The sequence below is a fragment of the Balaenoptera musculus genome, chromosome 1 (genome assembly GCF_009873245.2).
Source record: "Balaenoptera musculus isolate JJ_BM4_2016_0621 chromosome 1, mBalMus1.pri.v3, whole genome shotgun sequence".
Taxonomy (NCBI): Eukaryota; Metazoa; Chordata; class Mammalia; order Artiodactyla; family Balaenopteridae; genus Balaenoptera; species Balaenoptera musculus.
The window spans coordinates 13,834,541-13,858,097 of record NC_045785.1 but is presented as its reverse complement, the minus strand read 5'-3'; the positions used below and the strand labels follow the sequence as shown (position 1 = coordinate 13,858,097).

The 23,557-nt window shown below is 51.1% G+C and overlaps 1 protein-coding gene across 1 annotated transcript in view; it reads right to left on the bottom strand.

Moving 5' to 3' along the window:
• Window positions 1-576: 576 nt before the first annotated feature.
• Window positions 577-23,557, bottom strand: part of IGSF21 (immunoglobin superfamily member 21) — a 246,123-nt gene continuing 223,142 nt past the window's right edge. Inside the window, exons 5-10 of the mRNA XM_036828283.1 lie at window positions 15,531-15,646; window positions 12,104-12,578; window positions 2,565-2,650; window positions 1,963-2,155; window positions 1,507-1,545; window positions 577-807 (exon numbers count right to left, since the gene is read on the bottom strand). Of these exons, the coding sequence (XP_036684178.1) occupies window positions 734-807; window positions 1,507-1,545; window positions 1,963-2,155; window positions 2,565-2,650; window positions 12,104-12,578; window positions 15,531-15,646 (983 nt within the window). The 3' untranslated portion in view covers window positions 577-733. The remainder of the gene's footprint in view (window positions 808-1,506; window positions 1,546-1,962; window positions 2,156-2,564; window positions 2,651-12,103; window positions 12,579-15,530; window positions 15,647-23,557) is intronic.

Below are 23,557 nucleotides of genomic sequence, written 5' to 3'. Positions count from 1 at the left end.
GAGTGTTCAAGGACATGATAGGCAGATGCCTTAACTGCGCTTGCATGGTTTGAATTTTTTTTCTTTAGCTATGATGATCTACCATAAGAGGATCAACTGTCAGACGGCCACAGCCCCTTTAGCCTGGGCCCCAGAACAAACAACCATGGATGAGACCTGTGCCCAACCCATACCCTAGAATTCAGCCCAGATAGCCTGTTGCCTGAAGCAGAGCTGCCCAAGTGAGTCCAGACTATATCAGCTGAACCACTTTGTCCTAAACGTAAACACAATCATAAATGCTTGTTGTTGCATGCCACTGTGATTTGGGTCCCTTTGTTACGCAGCATTATTGTGGTAAGAGCTGACTATTACACTTGGCCCTGAGGGAACTTGAATTTCCTGAGTAGAGTCCCTGGCCACTTCCCACAACTGGATTTGTGTGAAACAAGGAGCTGCCCCTCCACCCCTCCTCCAGGGAAGAGCATGCCCTCCATGTCCTTCATCACCCCCCTCGGTGCCCGTCCCAAGGCTGCAGGTCCGGAGGTGCCCAGTTGCTTCTATAGAACAGGAAGAATACAGAGCCACAGACCGAGGTGGGGAAAAATGTTCTGTTTTAATTAAACCGACCAAAGAAGCCAAGACATGGACAGAAAGAGACTAAGAACAAGACTGGAAATAGTTTAGAAAAGAAATGAAAACCAATTGCAGAGATGTCAGTGCCAGATGGAATGGAGGGAGCGAGGCTGAGCCTTCACGTCAGCTCCAGGACCACTGTCAGGGCGAGCACCAAGGTGAGCCGGATGCCAGCAGGGCCAGACGTGGAACCTGTGCAGGGAGCAGCGTCAGGGCCTGTGACCCACTCGCTTTGCTTTCTGGTGGGGGGCATGGGTGGGTGTGGAGCCTGGGGACCGCAGAGCTTTGAAGGGCCCTGGCCAAGAGTCTGGACTTCAGTGTTGGGATGGGCTGGGTTCAAATCGTAGCTCTGCTATCTGTCCCACCTGATTGTGCGTGATCTCTTCCCTGTCCCAGGCCTGCTGGGTGGAGGTCAGGCTCCCTGGTGGCCATCAGGACGCTGCGGTGGGGACTAGGAGTTGGGGGAGCCTCCATCATGAACTGTGAGATTGGCTCACTGTGGGAAAGGGAGGGCTGGCAGGCCTGGGAGGAGTGTCTGTGTCCCATGGGGTGGTGCTCAGCTCGGGGGCAGCTGAGGGAGGGCAGTATAAAGGGCCCCACCATCCTATGAAGTGGTCAAGGGCCCCAGATCACAACCCCACGGTCAACGCTAGACACATCTTGGGACCATGGCAGCTGAGCTCTCTGAGAGAGACTCGGTCCCTAGAAATCCCTGCCAGCTGCTTAGGGATGCTTAATTGCTTTAGGGCCCACTCCTGACCTTTGACCCAGACTCTGCCCAACTAGAGGTCAATTATGTGCCTACAGCATGAGGGAGGGGCAAGGTCATACAAAGGGGTCGTTTGGGGGATCAGAGCTTTTAAGCTAGAAGCTCTGAGAGTGGAGACTTACCATTGGAGTCCTCCGTTCCTTTTGGGATATTTGGGTTTTCTGTTGGGAAGAACAGAAAGAGAACTAGAGCGGGGATGGCATTTGGAACTCGGCAAAGGAGGCCCCTCATCCAGCACCCGCTGTGGGTGTCATGTGCACCCTCTCAGGGCAGCCACACAGCCTCTGCGGGCTGGGTGGTATCAGCCCCATTCTACAGATGGAGAAACTGAGGGAGGGGAAACAGTTTGCCCAGCGTTGCCCAGCTGCTAAGTGGTGTATCTGGGATTTGAACCCAGGGTTCTCTAGCTCCAAAGCTGTTATGGTTTTAACCACTGAACTGTTGTGCTTCCCTGTGGGGCACCCTCTCAGGGCAAATTTACGGGACTTGGGCCCCTACTGCTCCCTCCTCCTTGGGAAAGCTCCAGCCCGGGGCCTCCCCGGGTAGCCCTCCCGATCCCCTAGTTGGGCGCAGCGTACCAAACACGATGAGCCGGGTGTGTGTGTCGGTGGAGCCCAGAGGGTTCTGGGCCATGCAGCGGTACATGGAGCCGTTGAGCTCAGCGGGAACCCGCTCCAGCACCAGCTCCCTCCCATCAAACTCAGCGCTGCCATCCAGGAGGCGGCTCCCAACCCGCGTCCATGTGAACATGGGCTCTGGGAAGACTTCGTTCTGTTGGCCAGAGCAGGAGAGAGTCGGGTCACAGGAGGGACCATTCTGCCAGAGCAGGAAGGGGCCAGAGGCATGGCCTGGCCAGGGTGGGTGACACATTTTCACCTGATGGGTTGGGACTGGCTGCCCAGACCCCAGGAAGGAAAGGACTCTAGGGCTGGAAAGTATGTCAAGATCCATGTGCCATGTCTGCTCTAAGTTGTAGGTGGGCGAGCAAATCCATGCGTGCACCCCGTGCCATTCCTCGTGGAAGCCAATTCTGCCATTACACAGATTAGGGAGACTGAGACCAGCTGGCTGTGCTGGAGGTCAAGGGGAGGGTCTCAGAGCATGCTGCCAGGGATGCTGGTGCCCCGCTGGTGCCTGATGACCTCCCGCCACCCTTGCAGATGCTCAGAGAGAGGCTGACCTGAAATCCATGGACCAGAATCCTCACTGTGTCCCCGACCCGGGCTCTGCTGGGCGTCATCATGATTTTGGGTCCTTTGGGGGCAACTATAGGGAGAGGAAGGCCAGGTCAGAGAGGTGTGTGTTTGTGCGGGGGAGAGGAGACTAAGCAAAGAAAAGAGGTGCTGGGGGAATGGGAGAGAAATTTCCTATCCAGATCATTCATTGATGCCTGCATTCATTCATACACCTTTCCCGAGCCCTGGCTGGGACCTGGGGATTTAATTGTGTACAGAGCACAATTCCTGTCCTTGTGGGGTTCACTCTCAGTGGGGTCAAAAGACAAGCACAAACCGGTGTAACAAGGGGTCAGATCGGAGAAGCCCAGGGGACAGTGGAGTCAGGGACACCCAAGGGAGGTGCCACCTGGGAGACGACTTAGCAGCTAACAGGGAGAAACCTGCTCCAGAAGCCAGTTCTACTCAAAACACCCACACTCCTACCTGCACTAAACCCTTGTGAGGTGGGGTCCTGCCATTATCATCCCCATTGTATAGCTGAGTTAACTGAGGCTCAGAGAGGGGAAGTAACTTGCTGAAGTTCACACAGTGAAGAAGAACTGGGATGAAATTTCTGGTCTCATTACTCCTACTCCAGAGAGCCTTCTACCAGGTTAATATGCCCAGTGGGGTTTTTCTGGAATCTCTGGGTTGGAGGTGAGTGGAAGGTGGCAAAATGTGGGGGGAACCATCTCCCTCCTTGGGCCTGGCCTGTGTCCTCCCTGCCTCTCTTCCTCACCTGCTTGTATCACTTCTTTCAAGCCCCTTAACTTCTCTGAATGTGGGAGACAAGATGCCCAAGGGTGCTGCCTCCTATGAACCAGAGAATATCGGGATGGAAGAGCCCCTGGGATCACTGAGTCCATGCTCTCAGGTTTCAGATTGGGAAACTGAGGCCCAGGGGTAACGAAGAGGCTTATCCAAGGTCACCCACGGAGCCAGTTTCTCCTGTCCCATGACTTTTGTGCCAGGCTTCTTTCTGCCAGATCCATTCATCACTCATTCATTCATTTAACAAGTAATTATTGAGCCAACTGTGTGGCAGGCTTTGGGGCAGGGCTGGGGACGCAGTGGTGATGGAGACACATGCCTGCCGACACACAGCTTACACTTTAGTTGAGGAGACATTTGATACACAAATAAGTACATGAATAAAAAACTACTGGAGAGCCATGGCATTGTGTGGAGAATTGGACAAGTGGGGAGTGATGGTCTGTCTCTTCCAACGAGCTGACATTTCAGCTGAGATGAAGCTCCTGAAAAGGGTTCCACGTGGAGGGAACAGCCAGGGCGTGGCGCTGAGGTGGAAGGTCAGGAGTGATGGGGGTGGGGACGGGGCCAGACCCCATAGAGCTTCCTGGGCTAGGGGAAAGTGATAGGGTTTGGAGCAGAGTGCCATGCTCTGTGTCACTCTCTTTGGACATCTTCCAGGGGTGGCAGCAGGAGAAAAGCTTTGTCCCCAGGCCCTGGGGCTGGCCTGGGTTCTCCCCATCTGCCCCACCTGCTACCCGAGCCTCTCCTTCCCACTCAGAGCTCTCAGAGCAGAAATCAGAGCAGCTGGCAGATGTGGGTGATTTCCTAGGCACTGCCAACCAATTTCACTCTCTGAGAATGAAACCAAAGGACTATTAATTAAACCACGAGCAAGACACCTTAAGGGCCGTGTGGGGCGGAGGGAGGCATCAGCAGGAAAAGCCGGGCCTGTGCGAGGGGAGGGAATGGCAGGGAAGGCACGGGCAGCTTCCGCTGCTGCGTCCACCCACATGAGAAAGGAGTCTAGTCTATGTGCCCCTGGACCAGTCACTTCCCCTGGCTTTCCCCAAACACAGGGTGGGAACAGCCAAGGCAACCCTTGCCCACCCACCACACTGGGTCGTTAGGAATATTGGGAGATGGTGGGTTTAAGGGCTAACATTTGTCCAGAGCATCCTAAGTGCCAGGCACTCTGTGACACACTTTATGCATGACCTCATTTACACTTCCAACCTCTTGAGATTGTCCCCATAAGGCAATGAAGGCTTGGGGAAGTCAAGTAACTTTCTCATCTTTTTAATGAACATTCAAGTGCTGTCAAGGTCCCTTTGCAGGTGAGAAGCGCTGCATAGGGCCGTCTGGCCCTGGGTTATTCTGTCTCCTCTTCTTGTCCTGCTGGGATGGCACTGTCCTGCTGCAGCCAGCAGGGGGCGTGGAAGGGCATCCCTGTCCCGGAGAAGCGTGAGCTGGAGGACCAGGGCAGACGACTTCCTCTCCTAGGTCAGATTCCTAACTGTCTCCGTTTCTAAAGGTCCCGCCCACCCCCTTCAGGCCACGCCTGGGTCTCCTGGCCTCAAACGGAGGGAACTCACATTTATCAGGTGCCTGACATGTGCTAGACCTCATTCTAGGACTGTCTCACCCATCTTGGTGCTTACGAGGCAGGTTGCCATGAAACCCATTTTGCAGGCCGTAAAACTGGCTCCCAGGAGGGCAGTGACTTGCCCGAGGTCACACAGCAAAGAAGTGGCAGGGGTGGGACCTGAAGTTACATAAGTCTTTAGAGCGAAGCTTGGAACCCAGGGGTGGAGGAGGGGGAAAGCTGGATGCCTTCTTCCACGTGGGCAGCCAGACCCCTTCCCTGCTGCCCTGAGCTGCCAGGTCCAGAGGCTCCTGTGTGGAGCTGACCCTGAGAAGCAGAGAATGGGTAGGCAAGGGGTCTGCTCTGCCCTCACTCTTCCAAGCTCGATCCTGGCAGCTGCCGACCGGCAAGAGCCTTGGTGGCAGGTGGCCCCTCTGACTCCTGCCCTCACTGCTGCATCAAGATGCTTCTGGAAGCCAGGCCAGCTGCTATCACCCGCACGCTTCCACCACGTGCTGACACCCATTAGCAGCTCCTGGCAGTCAAGTCCTGGCCCCTCTCTCCTGCCCCTAGAACACATCACTGAAGGTACCTGAAGGAAGGTTCTCAGCCCCTGGGACTTCCCTCCCCTCAACCCCTGGACATATGGAAAGAGTGGGAGTCAGGAGACCCAGGATTGAGGCCTGTCTTCTACTCTCCAGTTACGTGACTTGGATGAGTCAATTCAACTTGTTGGGCCTCAATTTTCTCACCTGTAAATGGGGAGAATAGACTGCTATCCTACTATTTGAGGAGTTGCTCTGAAAATGACAATGGGGGAGAGATATGAGATGGAAATGTGAAATGTGAAGTGGTGTGCATCTGTTCAGGGACGTAACAAAAAATCCTGATTATATAACTGCTCTCTTTACTCTCCTTAGCATTTTGCTGCAAGGAGAGCCTTGTGAAATCTCACGGAAAGCTCCTCTAGGTGCCCGACCACAGGAATTCTAGGTGTTCACTAAGACAACCACTCACTCATCTACCCACTCACCCACCCACTCACCAACCCACTTATCCATCCATCCATGCATCCATTCGTTCATCCAACCAAGCATTCATTCTATCCATCCATCCATCACTCTATCATATTATTCATCCCTCCATCGTATCATCCATCCATCCATCCATCCATCCAAGCATTTGTTCTATCCATTCATCTATCATTCCATCATATTATTCATCCCTCCACCATATCATCCATCCATCCATTTATCCATCCATATACCTACCCATAAACCTACTAATCTACTCACGCACCCATTCATTCATCTACTCTAACCATCTAGTTCTTTATGCCTAATCTGTGTCGATCACTATGCAGGGCAATGTTGGGGAAACAATAATGAATAACAACAATAGCTTATATTTACTGAGTACTTACTCTGTCACTATGCTAAGCACTTTGTATGCACGCCTTGTTTAATCTTCACAACAACTCAGGAAATATTAGCTAATTGATTATTAGGGAAGTGTTTATTAAGTCATATGTTACAGATTGTGCTGAGCCCTGCACCATGTGAACAAGGCAGGTAAAGACCCTGCCCACGTGCAACTTAAATTCTAGTGGAAGATCCAGGCAATAAGAAAATATATCATATACTTACACGTGGAGATAAACGCAATGCCAGAAAGCAAAGCAAAGTAAGGAATTGATGGGGCCAGGAGGAGGAGGCTGAAATAGGGTGTTCAAGGAAGGAGCCTCTGAGTAGAAGATTTGAGCAGAGATCTGATGAAGGAGGGATTGACAATACCTGGGGTAAGATTAATCTAGGCGGAAAGGAAGGACAGTGCAAAGTCACAGAGGTGGGTCTGAGCTGGGCATATTCAAGGAAGAGTAAGGAGAAGCCTGTGGCTGGAGCAGATGGGGCAGAGACGAGTGTGAAAGATGAGCACGTGGGGAGGTAATTTTAGATGTGATGGCAGTCTAGAGGATTATTTTGTTTTGTTTTGACTTTCATATATTTTTAAATTGTGAGGAAACTCACATAAGGGAAATGCACTGTTCTTAAGAACACAATTTGACAAATCTTCATAAACGTGAACATCTATGTAACCACTATCCCAACCAAATTCGAGAACATTCCCATCCCTCCAGAGGTCCCCTGATGCCTCCTTCCAGTCAATTTCCACCCTCCACAGGTTGACATTGTTCCACTTTCTATCCTCAGAGGTTTGTTTCATGTTCTAGGTGTTCATATAAATGGAAGCGTGCAGTTTATACTCTTCTGCCTGACTACCCTCACTCAGCACAATGTTTCTGAGCTTCGTCCACGTTGTTGGTGTATTAGGAGTTCATTCATCTGTATTGATGAGAAGTGGTTCATTATATGAATATATCACAGATTTGTTCATCCATTTTCCTAGTTACGGACATTTGGGTTTTTTACAGTTGTTGTTGTTGTTGTTATGGATAAAGCTGCTGTGAACATTCAGGTCTTTGTGGACATATGTTTTCATTTCTCTTGGGTAGATACTTAGGAGTGAAATTGCTGGGTCATAGAGTAGGGAGGGGTATTTTTATCTTTGTAAGAAACTACTAGTTTTCCAAAGCAGTAGTACTGTTTTATACTCCCAGCCCTGTATGAGGGTTCTTACTGTTCTATGACCTTGCCAACATTTGGTGTTGTCCGTCTTTCCCATGTTAGGCATTTTAGTGGTTGTGAAATGGTATCTCACTGAGGTTTTAGTCTTCATTTCCCTAATGAAGTTATATATCTTTTTATATGCTGATTAGCCATTTGTATATCCTCTCTTTAAAATTTGAGTCATCATTACTGATCTGTAGTAGTTCCTTATATATTCTGGATACAGATCCCTCATCATATATCTGTACTGAGAGTATTTTCTCTGTTTGTAGTTTGCTTTTCCATTTCACCACATTTCACTTTCTTAAAAGTATCTTCTTAGGAGCAGAAGATTTGAATTTTGATTAAGTCCAATTCACCAATTTTCAAATTTGCATTTAGTGCTTTTTGTGACTCTTTAAGAAATCCTTGACTACCTCAATGTCACAAAGATATATTCCTGTGTTTTGCTCTAGAAGTTTTATGATGCTGGGTTTTACATTGAGGTCTGTGATTCATCTCAGGTTAATTCTTGTGTGTGTGTGTGTGTGTGTGTGTGTGTGTGTGTGGTAGGGGTCAGGTTCATTTCCTCCTTAAGTGTATCCAGTAGTTCCGGGGCCATGTGTTAAGAAGCATTCTCTTCCCATCGAACAGCCTAGGGACCTTTATCAAAAATCAACTGACTGGGGCTTCCCTGATGGCTCAGTAGTTGAGAATCTGCCCGCCAATGCAGGGGACACGGGTTCGAGCCCTGGTCTGGGAAGATCCCACATGCCGCGGAGCAACTAGGCCCGTGAGCCACAACTACTGAGCCTGCGCGTCTGGAGCCTGTGCTCCGCAACAAGAAAGGCCGCAATAGTGAGAGGCCCGCGCACCGCGATGAAGAGTGGCCCCCGCTTGCCACAACTAGAGAAAAGCCCTCGCACAGAAACAAAGATCCAACACAGCCAAAAATAAATAAATAAATAATTAAAAAAAAATCAACTGACTATATGTGGGTCTATTTCTGGGCTCTTTTTTTGTTCTATCAATCTGTCTACCATTGGAGGGTTTTGGGTGGGTGTGTATGTGGATTTATATTTTAGATCAATCAGAGTGGAGAACAGAAATGCACACAAGTGGAAGCAGAAAGGCCAGTTTTGGGGCTACTGTAATAATCCAGTGTGAACTGCTGGTGCTTAGATTGGGTGGTCGGAGAGGAAACCATGAGACAGGGTAGATGTGGGATATATTCTGAGGTTGAGCTGCCAGGGCTTAAGGATGGCTTGGCTGTTGGGTAGGAGAAAAGAGGGGGAAAGTGGGTGACTCCAAGGGTTCTGGCTTGATCAATGGGAGGAATGTAGTTGCTGTCTACTGAGATGGGCTCTAGGATCACCAGGCGTCTGTCTTCTTAGGGGCAGTGGCGTCTGAGCTGGGGAGGGCATCACTGGCGGCGGGAACAGGAGAAGCAAAGGGCCATCACAGGGAGGCATGCCCCAACCCTTGTTGGCCTAACTTTTAAAGTCCTGACCAGATGACTGGATTCTGTGCCCCGGGGTCATCTCATGCAGCCCTCTGTCTCACCCCCATGGCCAGAGTGCAGGGTGCCTTGATTGTGTGAAGTGCAAGCGCTCACTCAGGACCCCTCTGGTTCACACCACTCTCCACCGGCTACACCCACGGGCTCCATGGGTCCTCACCGCAGCCCCACCGGATGGGCAGTAGAGCACAGTGGTTAGGAGCGTGGGCTCTGGGGTCAGACCTGGCTGGGTGACCTGAGGAGGGTTGCTCTAAGCTTGGGTTCCCTTACTTATAAAATGGGGATAATGATGGCATCTCTCAGCTGCCTGATAGGGTCACTGCAAGGAGATCTTGGAGAAAAGCATCTTGCATAGAGCCCGGCTGCCAGCACATGCTCCAAACACTTATGAGGTTACTATCATTCCCCCGCTCAACAGGTCAGAGAACAAGGCTCAGAGACCTAAGGGGCTTGAGATCTCACCAACTGACAGCAGCTGGGGTAAGACGGAAAGCCAGCCTGGGGGGTCTCTTCACTCACCCACCCAATTTGGCCCCTTCGCCTGGGTGGCCCTGCTGTGTTCCCCAATTTCCCGTGGGCACACACATATTGGTCATGCCCACTGGCTGTGAGTGGGCCTTTCTCTTGCTCTGATGATGGAGGTTGGGGGTGCACACCAAGGTGGCTCCGGTCAAGGGAACCATCTGGAATCTGGGACAGGGCAGGCAAGTGCTTTACTACGGCTTGGGATAGGGGGTGGCAGGGGGGGGGAACAAGCCAGCGGCAGCACCCCGCCCATCACTGGGCGATGTGAACCGTAAGCTCACCTTTCCACACGCTCGGAAGTCCTTGCCTGGTCTCGTCTTTCTCATTCTCTGTGGGGGTGGGACAGGGAGCCCTCCCATGGGAAGTCGAGCCTTGGGCAAGAGAGGCTGGGGGCGGCTTTCATGGGCAAGGCATCCCGATGAAGTGCCGAGGCTGCTCTGCCTCCCAGCCTGGGAGCAGACTGTATCTTGGGGACAGGGAGGTTCAAATGAAAGAAGGAGCTCTGGGAAGGATGGAGGGTCCAGAGAAACTGGGGGCGGGAGTTCTGGCAAGGTGGGAAGGCTGAGAGAGGGGTCTGGGCTGGCTCTGCGTGGGGATCATCCCAGCGCCTGGCACAGGGCCTGGCCATAAGGGGTGCTTGTGAAGTTTCTACGGCATGACGAGCAAATGGTACTCAGGGGGCAGGCACCATGACAACAGGTGCCCTGAGGCAGCACAGTGAGTGGAAGCGAAGGGCAAGACACTGGGGCCACACTGCCTGCCTTTGAACCCTCCCCCACTTACCTTGGGCAACTTACTTAACCTCACTGCGCCTCAGTTGCCTCATCTGTGATATGGGATACTAATAATGCTGACCTCATTGAGTGACCATGAGGATTACCAACTGGGTAACTGGGTTACTAATTGTGTTCATATGAGAAAAGCAACGGTCCATGGTATATAGTAGGTGTTCAGTAAATGTTAGCCCTTATTATTATTTTCTGTGTGGGCAAGTGGCCTGTGGGAATCAAAGGGCCATTTTCATCACACTTCAGACAACTAACCCCATAGCCAGCAAGGGTGCCCACTCCTGGGGCTGGTAAGTTCAGTGGTTGGCATAGGGGAATTGGAGAAGGCACCAACAGACCTGGCTGGAAATCCCAGCTCTGCTACTTATAAGTTGGTGACTCAGAGAAAGGGACCCCACCAAACTGAGCCTCAGTTTTGCTCACCTGTAAAATGGGACTGCATGGTAAACTGCTTGTGAGGAGTGAATGAGAGAATCCTTGCATATGTTCCTGGCACAGAGTAGGTGTTATATGTACATGAAATCCTTTTCTTGGTGTTTGGTGCAGAGCTGGTGCTGGGTTTTCTGGTGGACTTGCTAAAAACAGAGACGGCCTTTGGAACCCCAGGCACAGGCTGGGGTCTCAACCCTCGTCAGTCATTGCTATCTGTCCTCGGTCATGAGGGTCCTGGGTTAGGGGCTGTGGATGTTTCCATGCAGCTCTTCACCACTGCAGGAGATGCAGGGGACAAGCCCCGGCATCTTGGGCTCTGGGTTGAGCTGCTGGGTACTGAAAACCAAGGTCCAGAGGGTTGTGGGCAAAGAGGGCCAGTACTGGGTCAGTGTGCCCATCTCCCTGCCCCACCCCACCCCACCCCAGTCAATACAAATCCTGGTTCTGAGAACCTCATATTTCTAATAGAGAAGATTCCACATGTCCCGTCTCCCTGCCTTTACTCAGCTGGGAGGAGATGTACAAGGGGAAACAAGGATCTGCTCTGGGGACGTGCAGAGTTGGGGCTCCGTGGGAAGAGGAAGCAGGTCCCAGATGGGGATTGGGTTCTCGGGCTGAGCTATCCCTGGGTGTCCAGTGTCCTGGCTGTGCCCACATCCCTGCAGATGACAGGGTTTCCATTGTACTTAAAAGTGTAAGCGAGAGCAGTATCCTCCCGCGTCCTGTAAGTTCTCTACCCCAAGCCGGCAAAACTACCTTCAGTAATCCTGACCCTAATCCGACAAGCCTCCGACCCGCCACGCTCATGATCCTTACCCAGTAAGTGTCCCTGCACTCATGGGTCTCTTATTTCAATTGAGAAAACCCCTTTGTCACCTCCTATGTTCCCATCCTTCCCTGGACGTTTCCTGACCTGACTCAGCAACTCTCCCTTATGAGTCCCAACTCCTGTGTCTTCTTCACTCACCCAGCAAAGTTCCCTGGGACTGTCCCGTTCCATCTTCAATCCTGAAAACCTCCCATGTTCCTAACACTGATCTAGCAAAACTTCCGTGACTTCCATATCCTTGATCCTGCTGGACCAAACTCCCCAGACCTCCCTGTAATTTCCCATGTCCTCCAACACAGCTCAGCAAACCTCCCAAATAGCCTGACTCTGACCTCCGTGCCTAACCCCGACCCCGGCTTGCTCCAACTCCTTCCCATCTCCGTGGTGGCCGGCAGCCCGCCCTATTCCAAGGCTCCCCACCGCCCAGTTCTGCAGGGGCCCTGCAGAGTGGCTTCCATCGAGCCTCACCCAGCGTGACCTCTGCCTGCATGGGCATCGACAGTGCCGGGTGCTTGACCTCACAGCTGAAGAGGGCTTCGTTGTCGATCTGCGGGTTGAGCGTCCAGGTGAGCAGGGCGCGCACCTCCACGGTGCCGTCACTGCCTGGCGTACGGCTGTGGCTCAGGAAGTAGACAGGCTCGGAGCTGTGGACCCAGCGGGGGAACTCGCGGCTCACCACCGTCTCGGGGATGTTCTCGGTGGTTGGCTGGAGGAGGATGCTGGGATCCGGGGTCAGGCTGCGGGAGGGGCGCTCTGTGTAGGAATGCCCGCCCCGGCTCTCAGCATCCAGCAGGGACAGTGACCTCTGCATCTTGGTGTCGTCTAGGTCACGGTGCAGGAGGCCGCGGAAAGGCCTGCTGTCCTGGAGGGGGCCAGAGCTAGCAGCCGGCGGCTCTGACAGGGGCACTGCGTCGATGGGTTCCCCATCTCGTTTGAAATAAACCTGAAATTGCAAGGAGGGTGTGGGAAAAGATTTTGCCCCAATGACATGGACCTCCCAGTGGGCTCTCAGAGGAAATGGCCACAGGGGTCCAATCCTTCAGGAGCCTCCTCCTCCTAGTAGCCTTCCAGATGGACCACTCTCTGTCCCTCTCCCTCCAGCACCCCAAGCGCTCTGAGTCAGCTCGGTTCAATGGGGACACGCAGGCTCTGGTGGCAGAGACTGAGCTAGCGAGCCTCTTTGAGCCTCAGTTTCCTTACTGAGAACACCTACTTCACGAAGGGAATGAGAACACTTAACTTCACGAGGCTGTTGGATGCTTAGAAACAGTGTGTGGAAAAAGCACCATGGACCCAGCCCTGGCAGCGCCCCTGGGCTCCAAGGGTGTGGTCCGTGCCCACCTGGGGAGAGCAGGTGGGTGAGAGCAAAGGTGGAGGAGCACCAGAGATTCAGTGAGATGTCAGGAGGAGGAGGAAAGGATCTGTGTGTGTGTGTGTGTGTGTGCACATCTTGGAGGTTTTGGAGAGGAAGGCAGGAAACAGGTGTGCGTGTGGGAAGGAGCTAGGTGCGGGATGAGGCGAAAGGCCGCATCTTCTCACTTCCTCCGCTAATAGGGAATTTGAGTTTTGAGAGGCGGCATTTAATTTAATTTGCTGTCTTTTTATTTTGGTACATACGCCAGGGGCCTGTGGGGATTCGGTGTATTTTTTTTAAATAAATCGATGGGAGACAGGGAGAGAGGAGGCCAGGAAGCAGCTCTGGGGACGCTGGTGCCAGCGGGGAAAGGGAGATGGAGGAGGCGGGGGAGGACCGGGTGGGGGGAGGGGAATGAAACATGGGATGTGCAGAATCTGTCAGAGTTTATAGCTCCAATGAAGAATCTCTTATGCACATAATAGCCTGCTTTGGGGTTTTTCTTTCTTTCTTTTTTTTTTTTTGAAAAGTGCTTCAAAAGCAGGTTTGTAATTTATGTCAAAGAATTCTTTCAAGTTCTGATATCCCAGGCAAACGTAAGGTGCCTGGAATGTGGGGAGATGAGGACCTTTCAGATATATATATATTTTTTTTACAGATATATATTTGAATATTGTACTGCTATGTCTTAAATGGCAGGAACTGGCCAGCTGGGGGAGGAGGGGGTCTTCCTGCAGCCCCAGGGTGGGTGAGGAGACTTTCTTTGTGCCCTGCAGAAAAGGAGTTTTTCTTTGGGGAAAAAGACCAGCTTGTCTCATCTTTGAGAGGGCAGACCTCTTTCTGGGCTCCAAAGGGAAATCTTGGGGCCATGCTCTTATCTCACCAATTGCTGGCTTTGAAGCTGCTTTTTGGCCTGTGTCCTCAGGACTGTAAAGTGCAGGTGGAGGGAGATGGGCCTCGTCAAAGGCTCCTCTCTGCACCCCTGCCTACTGCCCCCCTGTGCCTCTGAGCACCTGCTTACTGCGCTGTCTTGGTTCTCTCCACTCCTGCCCTGTCCTGGACAGCTGGTCCTGGGGTGGGGCTGGCCCAGTCCCAAGGTCACCCCACTGGACCCTGCCTGTGAGACAGTCAAGGGTCTGGAAGGAGGAGAGCCCCTGCCTCCCCACCTTGAACTCTAATCCCCCTGCCCAAGGCTCCAGCCCCACCCCTAGTGATGTGTGAAACTCACAAGGTCAAGACTCAAAGTATCATATAAGGTCAAAATTGGCCTTGGGAGCATGTAGCCCATAGGTTCTCAGTATGGTTCAGGGAACTCTAAGGGTTCCACAGAGGTGCCTCAGGGACCCATTAGGGCAACTTGCCCTTCCTTCACTTTTAAATGTTTTCAACATGGGGCTTCTGTGTATTTGAATCAGACCAAACAGGTCCTGCTGCTTCTAAAAATGCTGAAAAACTATAATGGTGCCCACGCCCTAAACCTCCTCGAAGAACCTGAGAAGCAGAGGGGAGGTCTTCCTGCTCAGGGTCATTTGGTGCATGTGACATTAGGGGCTAGAACCCGGCTCTCCACATGCTCTCCCATCCTACCCCCGCCCCTTACAGCAGCCATGACAATAACTCGTGAGCTGCACTGACAGACCCCAAAGTGGTTAGGGTGGGTCTAATAAGGAGTTGGCCCAAACAGGGATTTCTCCCTCTTCCCTGCTTCCTTCCTCCCCCTTTTCCTCCCTCCTTCCTACTTGGAGCTGGACTTGGAGCTGGAGGACATGACCTTGAGTCCCAGCTCTGTCAAGAACACAGTGGCGGGCTTCCCTGGTGGCACAGTGGTTGAGAATCTGCCTGCCAAGGCAGGGGACACGGGTTCGAGCCCTGGTCTGGGAGGATCCCACATGCCGCGGAGCAGCTGGGCCCGTGAGCCACAACTACTGAGCCTGCGCATCTGGAGCCTGTGCTCCACAACAAGAGAGGCCGCGATAGTGAGAGGGCCGCGCACCGCGATGAAGAGTGGCCCCCGCTTGCCGCAACTAGAGAAAGCCCTCGCACAGAAACGAAGACCCAACACAGACAAAAATAAATAAATAAATAAATAAATTTTAAAAAGAAAAGATGACTACTAAAAAAAAAAAAAGAACACAGTGGCTGACTCCCTTTACATCTCTTGCCTTCTCCGGACCTCATCTGTCTCCATCCTGTTCAATAACTGGGATGTTATTGATGTTATTGATGTTATTTGGTGTGCTTGAGGCTGGGATCCCCTGAAGACCACCCTCACTGTGCAGTTCAAGGATTTCAGGGTCCGGGAGAAGCGGGGGTTCTCAGCACCAGGGGCCTGGGAGCAAGAGGGGCATATGGACGCCTGGGTAGGTCAGATGAGTGGACGGGGTCAAACCAAGGCAGACGGGGCAGAGTTAATTTATGCAAGCTGTGGCCTCTATCCTTCATTCTGCAGAGTTGAGCACTGTGGTGACAGGGGCAGCTGGACGAGCCACGAAGGAGGGGGGCCCGGCGGGGACGAGGAGGGACGACTCCAGGGGTACTCACCATGGGCTCTGGTTTCCCTCCCGACACGACGCAGACCAGCGTGAAGTTCTGGGCTTGGTAGCGGCTGAAGGGGGCTGGCGTGTCAGCAGCCACCACCTCAATGGAGGTGGGAGGAGCTACCCAAAAGAGAAGCACAGGAAGACCAACGCTTAACCGGAAGGTTCGGGAAGAGTTCACTGATTACCTAGGATGGGCCAGGTCCCACAGTGGGCATTGAGGGGGGGGGACAAATATTGCACAATTCCAGGGGGTGCCACTGGCGGCAACGACAGTGAGAAGGATGTCCCTACTAGGCATACGGACAAGGCCCTGCCTCACGGGGCTTACAGCCTGGCACGGAAGACAACCATGAATCAAGTGATCTCACGGTCAACTGTGCTAAGTGCATCAGATACCAGGGGGTATAACGGTGTAAAGGGACCCACTCAAGCCTGAGGAAGCGACGCTGTGCTGTGCCTGAGGACGTGAGAGTAGGCAGAGGACAAGTGTGGCAGGTGGAGGGAACAGCATGTGCAAAGGCCTCGTGACAGCTGGCTCAGGGCAGTGGGGATGGAAGGCAGGCTGTGCGGTGGGAGGGCAAGGAGGGAGGATGTGGTGCCTGCTGGGGCTGGGGAGATGTGCAGAGCACCGCTGGTGGGTCACCGCTTGCAGCGGTGTGCTGGGGCTGGTTCCTACCAGCTCCTGAGAGCCGATTGTGACATTACTGGGAATTTTGTGAACTAGTTCTTAAACTGCTGCTAGATCGAAACAGGCCACGGTGGGCATCTTTACACCATGGAAATCAGCCACCACTGCAAATCAGGGCTTTCTTGATTGTTTCCTTCCCCTGTCCCCACCGCAGGCCCCCAGAGAGCAGGTTTACCAGCCCACCGCTGGTTGTGAGTTTTTCTTCTCTGTCCTGAGAGCAGGAGGAAGAAGGCTTCAAACAAGAGCAGAGACATGATCTGAGTTGCATTTTGAAGAGACTGGAAACACAGAGTGCTGTTTAAGCCAGAGAGATGGGTCGCTTAGACCGTGGTGAGGGCAGAGCGGGAGAAGTAGATGACTTTGAGAGATGTTTCGAGCCAAGAGTCTTCCCTCTTTCTTTTTTTCCCCCCCCAAAGTTGGCTTATTTTGACCCCGCTTCCCACCAGCTCCCCTTTCTGCTCTCCTCACCGCCCACCGCTGGCTGCTTTGCCAAAGCCGGTGTTCCCAGGCACCGTGGGTTACTGAGAGGTCAAATGTGGAGCCATCGGGCACTCCTGGGTCCAAGTCCCAGAGAGGTCACCACCACCTCCATGTCCTTGGGCAAGTTACCAAAACTGTGAGCCTCAGTTCCCCGATTTGCTAAGTGGGATTAATCCTTGGCAGACACATTTGAAGGATGAACCAGCTAATCGATATGAAAGGGCTTAGCACGTGCTAGGAATTCACTAGTCTTATGATTCTTGAGATTATTTCCCCAACTGCCTTGTCATCAGCAGGACAGGAGCCAGAACCTTACAACTTTGCTTAGGAAAGGCTGTCAGTTCTGGCATCTTGTAGCCTTAGGTCAAGTGCAGTGGGGGACGGAGAGAAAATGAAGAGGGGTGGGCCTTTTCTTCCTGCAAGGGGTTTTCACTCCAGTTAAGTTTAATTAAATCCGACAAACACTTCCTGCCACCTACTAGGTGCGGGCATGGTGCCAGGTGCTCACCACAGGCACCCAGTGATGAAATGGATACAGCGCGTCGAGAAGCCCACAGTCTGGTGGGGGCGACAGATGCCTGGCAGCTCTATTTTAAGGTCTAGTGAAACGCAGCCAGGTGTGAACCATTCATCCACTCAGACAGCCACCATGTGCTGTCGCAAGGGAAGCAGAACAAACCGGAAACAATGGGAGAACAATAGATGGAGAACTGTAATTAAGTGTGAGATGGTAGGAAACAGATGGGAAGTGGGGTAAGGAATTCCGAGAGGGGAAAAAATACACCAGAACACTTCAATTATCCACAAGTCACAGTCTGCAATCTAAATTTTCTAGAACTCACTGAAAGCCTGGATCCCACGGCAAGAACCAACAATGACCAACAGTTAGGAGCCAGGAGCTGTTCCAAGCCCTCAACGTGTGTTAATTCATTTAATCCTCACCATGCGTCTACATGGGTTTATTTATTCCCATTTTACAGATGGGGAAACTTAAGAGGTGAAGTGACTTTCTGGGGTTCATAGAGTTTGGATTTGAACCCGAGCGCCCTGGCTCCAGGGCTCAAACACCGACACTAAGCTGGAATACTGACATATCTTTGGAAAGAAGAAAGAAGCTCGTACCTATTAGCAGCTTTAGCCCTAAGTGCACATTTTAGCTGCTGGGGATGCTCATTTACCTGACACATCTCAACTCTCATGGATACCTTTAATCCAGATCCTTGGAGGAACTCTTCCCGTGGGTGGCTCTACTTAACTCGGATGCCCCAAAGATCAAGGGACCATGCCAATTAGAGCTTAGAATAATTCTCTGTCACTGCTCATGGTGGCTTATGGGTAGGGATAAGTATACCCTCCAAGAATCCTAGGCAGCGGTCCCCAACCATTTTGGCAGCAGGGACCGGTTTTGTGGAAGCCAATTTTTCCTCGGACGGGGTGGGGGGATGGTTCAGGCGGTAATGTGAGTGATGGGGAGTGATGGGGGGCAGACGAAGCTTCGCTCCCTCACCCACCGCTCACCTCCTGCTGTGTGGCCCAGGTCTTAACAGGCAGAGGACCAGTACCGGTCCACGGCCTGGGGGTTGGGGACCCTTGTACTAGAGGCTCAGGGCTAGTCAGGGGGCACCTTTAAAATCACTCATTCCTTCTTTCTTACTTTTACTGAGCAAACAGGAATTAGACACCTAGAACCTTCCTTATAGGATTGCTTTGAGGAATAATTGAGATGATGTTTACAAGATGCCTAGCACATAGTAAGCCTGCAATACAGTTTAGCAATTTTAATTAATATTATTTGTCTCACTATTATAAAAGAGATAGTGTAGGACAATGGTTAAGAGTATGGGCTCTAAATCACACTACCCAGGGTTTAAAGACCAGCTGTACCGTTTACCAGCTATGTGACCTTGGGCAAGTTATTTAGCCTCTCTGTACCTCAGTTTCCTTATCTGCAAAGTGGAATTATAGAGTACCTTCAAGGATTCAATAAAGAAGTACCTGAAAGTGTTCTGAAAGTGCATATCAGATGCATTTATCAGCAGAATTTATTAACATTCTTTCTTTGAGGCTCCTTGCTACTGTCTGGGAAAATAAATCATCGTCTTTGCCTTTGGGGCATTCACGGTTTAGTGAGGAGACCAGAAATGCTCTGGACCTGCACTGTCTAATACAGTAGCTGCCCACCCCTGTGGCTCTTAAGCACTTGAAATGTGGCTTTTTCAAGTTCGTATGTGCTGTAAGTGTAAAATACACATTGAATCTGGAAGACAATTTTTTAAAAGCGTGTTAAGTATATCATGAATATTTTTATATTGGTTACTTACTGAAATAATACATGGGATACATTGGATTTAACAAATATATTATTCCAATTCATTTTAACTTTTTAAAGCCTTTTCTTAATGTGGTCTTTAGAAAACTTACAATTAAATATATATATATTTCTATTGGAGAGGGCCAGTCTAGACCTTCCATTTTACAGGTAAGCAAACTGAGGTCAGAGAGAGGGAGAGATTTGCCTACAGTCACACCATCACACTGGCACCCAGGCCTTCCAAATCCTGACCAGGGTTCTTTGTACAGCACGAGTGCTCCCCCCAACACACACACACACACACACACACACACACACACACGCACGCACACACACGCACACACACACACATCCCCGTTCTGGAGATCTGCACCCAAGTCACGCACACCGCCCACACAGACCCTGATTGGGAGCTGTGTTCTTGTCCCTCGTTATATTTCTGAGCAGGTGTTAGCAATATGTACAGTTAATCAAGCTCATAAGACAATAACGGATTTCAGTTGTATGGACCATGACACAGCAGAGCTGCTAATATCAGCGTGGACAGCCCAGGCTTCCCACACTCTCCATCAACGTATTCCTCAGTTGCTGTGTCCTAGGAAAATGTCACTCTGCATCTCGCCTCCTGTTGCCCGCCGGAGGGCTCTGAGTGCGGGTGGTCAGGGAGCTGTCTACACCCGGGAGTCCCTGGCTGCCTCGGGATGCTTCAATACACACGTCATCCTCTCCCCCTTCCTCCTCTCTTCCCTTCCGTTGACTACGTACAGCACTCTTTCCCCCACAAACTGCTGCTTCTTAGGCTCGTGGTCTAGAACCTTCCCTTACTCTTAGTCTTCCCCGTGCCCATCTTCTTCTCTACTTCCATCTCTCCCTCCTTTTCCAGTCCCATTCTCACCTGTATCTCCACATCCATCCCCATCTCCATCCTTTTCCTTCTCCAACTCCATCCCCATCTCCATCCCCACCTCCATCCCCATCTCCATCCATCTTTTTTCTTCTCCACCTCCATCCCCATTCCCTTTTCCATTCCTATTCCCACTTCTGTTCCCTTCCCCATCCCTAACTCTGCTCCATCTCTATCCCCATTCCCAACTCAATCCTCATACCTGTCTCCATCGCATCCCTCCTCCAAGCCCAACCCCGTCTCCATTCTCATCATCCCCATCCCTGCTACAATCTCTGACCAAGGTCAAAGTGAGCAGCCCCCTTATGACTTTATGCCTGGAGTAGATCCCGTGGCCCCAGAAGCAGTATCCAGTCAAAGACAGATGGCCAGCTGCAGTCATGGGTATAAAGGTCCTGGACGAGAATAATCCCAAATTCAAAGCTGGGCTGCAGAATGAGCAGTATAGAGCAAGGTCACCTGGCTACGATCCAGGTGGCATATAATGGCAAAGAATCATTAACAAAGATCCCTAGATCTCCAATTTCTCCCCACTCTTCTGAAACAGTACCCAATGCACCCAACATAAGTGCCTCATTCCTGTGGACTCTGAGATTGTGTCTTCAGGGATGTCCGTGCTAGTGCAACACTCTCCTGGAGCGAGGGTGGGTACCATGTACCTGAAATGACCCTCCTCAGAGACACTGAGCAGGCATATTTGGCCTGGGCAAGGGAGAAATAGTAGTAGTCATAGCAGTAAGACCCTAGACAAAGGCAGAGCTTCAGAATTTACAAACAACTCGTGGACATACCACAGCACTTGTGTAACCCCAGCCCTGTGCGTTAGGAAGAGCCCCTCAGTTCTACAAGTTCACCATCATGGTCAAACAGAGGCCACTGCCATAGAACTCCCCTGAATCCACTGCGCCCAAGTCAAGCCAGTGGACTTCCCAGTTTATTTTTGACTTTGCCTTAAGCAGAGAGAATTGCTGCTAGAAGTTTCTTCGACTGATTTTGTCCAGCATCCGGGAAGGTAAAGCAGCTTCACATCTGACACGGCCACACAGCACAGCACGCCTCTGTTCCAGGCCATTGGGTGGGGGGGGTGGGCAGGAATCGAAGTTATTTTAGACTCTACTGTTAACATCGACACAGTGAGGCAATGGTTGGGTGATTGGTTTTATGAAATTAACTCTGAAATATTGCCTGTTTTTCTCTTGAAAGCAGAACTTTGTTTCAGTCATCGTAACTCACTTTGCAGATAATGTGATGGCTCTTAGCTCTGTAAATCCTCTTGTGGCTTTTGCAATTCAGGAACACAAACCTGTTGTGATATAAACCCCAGCAGATCTGGGTCTAACAGTATCTACTAGAGTTAAATTCTCTCCCCACATGAGGCTCCCCCCAACTTCTCCCAGAGAACCAGCTCAAATAGAATCAGGCCAAGGTTCCAGCCCAGGTTCTGTTACCAACATCCCATGGGACCTTGGGCAAATCAACTGACCCACACGGGCATCAGTCTTCCTATCTATAAAATGGGTTCAATAAAACATATCCTGCCAAACTTTCAGCTTCCAAGATTTTGAGAGAAGAAGCAAGTGAGAATACGGACATAAACCTTCTACAAGGATGGTGAAGTAGAAAGGGATTATTTATATTACCTCTTCAATTGCTCTCACTTCTCCCTGGGCTGGGAGGGACATAGAGGGGAAGTTCATCTTCCTCTCAGGGGTGGCCACTGTCTGGAGGAAGGGATAGTCTCTCCTTTTCCTTGGGTACCTTGTGCTAAATTGGTCTTAGCACACTCCTGCTCTGGGTGTCATTTATCAAAGGGCGGTAATCAATTAGATTTTGGAGAGGAGTGGGGGAGGGAAAAGACAAGTTCAAAATTATATTATTTGCAAAAATCCATTCTTTCCTCTCAGCATGCCTGCTCTATTGACTGCCTTCTCTTTCAATCAGCTCCTAGTCATTATACCATATTTAAAAAAAAGAAAGAAAACCACCCTCAATATAAAAGTGTTCATGAATATAAATATTCCTCCATGCTTCCTATTTTAATTTCTTTCTTTCTTTCTCCCTTCCTTCCTTCCTCTCTCTCTTTCTTTCTTCCTTCCTTCCTTCCTTCCTTCCTTCCTTCCTTTCTTTCTTTCTTTCTTTCTTTCTTTTTGTCCCACATCTCTGTGTCTTTCCCATCCTCTCTACCAGTCTCTCTCTGCTTCTTTAAGATGCTACTCAAAACAGCATCTCTTCCAGGAAGCCTTCTCTGCTCCAGCCACACTGAAATGCCCCAGGTTCCTTCCTCGCCTTGCTCACCTCCTCTGTGCCCCGGACATATTAGTCCTTCTGCTGGTTAATTCAGCTTCATCCTTCAGGTCTGCCCTTAAGTGTTGCCTCTTCCAGGCAGCCTTCCAGCACTTTGCCAGACTGGGTTAGGGCTCATCCTCTGGATTCCTGGAGCATCCTGTTCTTGTCATACCCATAGGTGCTTGTCATTCTTTCCCGGGCCCACGTCTGTTTCTCCACTAGGCTGTGTGCTTTCTGAAGGCTGGAGCTTTGTCTTTCTTTAACCTCAGAGCTAGTGCAAGCCTGCCACGCAGGGATTCAATTTCAATTCCTGTTTGCTTTTTTCCTTCTTTCACTTCTCCTAGTACAGACAAGCACACAGCCTGTGGAAGGAATCCCGAAAGACCTTGCAATGCTGTGGGCCCTGCCACCACCTCTAGCCTTGTCTCAACCCTCCCCCCAACACCATGCTCCAAACATACGGAGCGTTTTTTGGTCTATAAACACCCTAAGCTTGTTTCAACCCCGGGGCCTTTGCATCTGCTCTTTCCTTTGCCTGAAGTCCTTCACTCAGCTTTGAGCAAGGCTGGGTCCTGCTTATCTTTCAAGTCTCAGCTCAAATGCCACCTCCTAATCTAAGTGAGGTACCTCTTCTATTCTCTGTCACAGCACCTTGTTATTTCTTCATAGAACTCATCATACGGTATAGTTATTTCATATACTGGTTCTCACACTTGTCTTTTTTTCCAACACACCCCACTAGTATGTAAGCACCATGAGGACAGGAATTCTGTCTACTGCTACATCCAAGGGCCTGACACACAAGGATTTGCTCAATAAACATTTGTCAAATGAATGAGCTGGGAGGAGTGACTTAAGTGCCCTCCCATCCCTGACCAATTTGGAAGGGCTGAAATCTTAGCCATGTCCACTCCCCTCTCTCCCAGCAGAAGCCTGTGGAAGCAAGAGCCCACCAGCAGAAGGGGGACTCCAGCAAGAAAAAGAGAGAAGGAAAAGCACAACACTTTGGTTTATGGGAAAATTAAATATTGAACTGAGTAGTAACGGCAGCCAAGGGGAAAAAATACTGACAAAAAGCCCCCAAATGGAGCCGCCATCAGTGACAGGAGAGATAAACGCAGTGTCTGTACTTATATGAGCTGCAATGGGGCCCTTTTATGTGGCATCTGCTGAGCCAACTCACAACCCCCAACCTTGAAAGCGAGTGGGAGCCCGCGTGCTGATGCACCGGCGAGGGGTGGGAATCTGGGGTCCAGGTCATTGCCAGTGTCGGTGGCCACTGCCCAGACCTTCCCTGCCTGGAGACGGGGTCCTTTCTGAGTGGAGTGGGGTCACAAGGGTACCCAGTGGCTGCGGGCA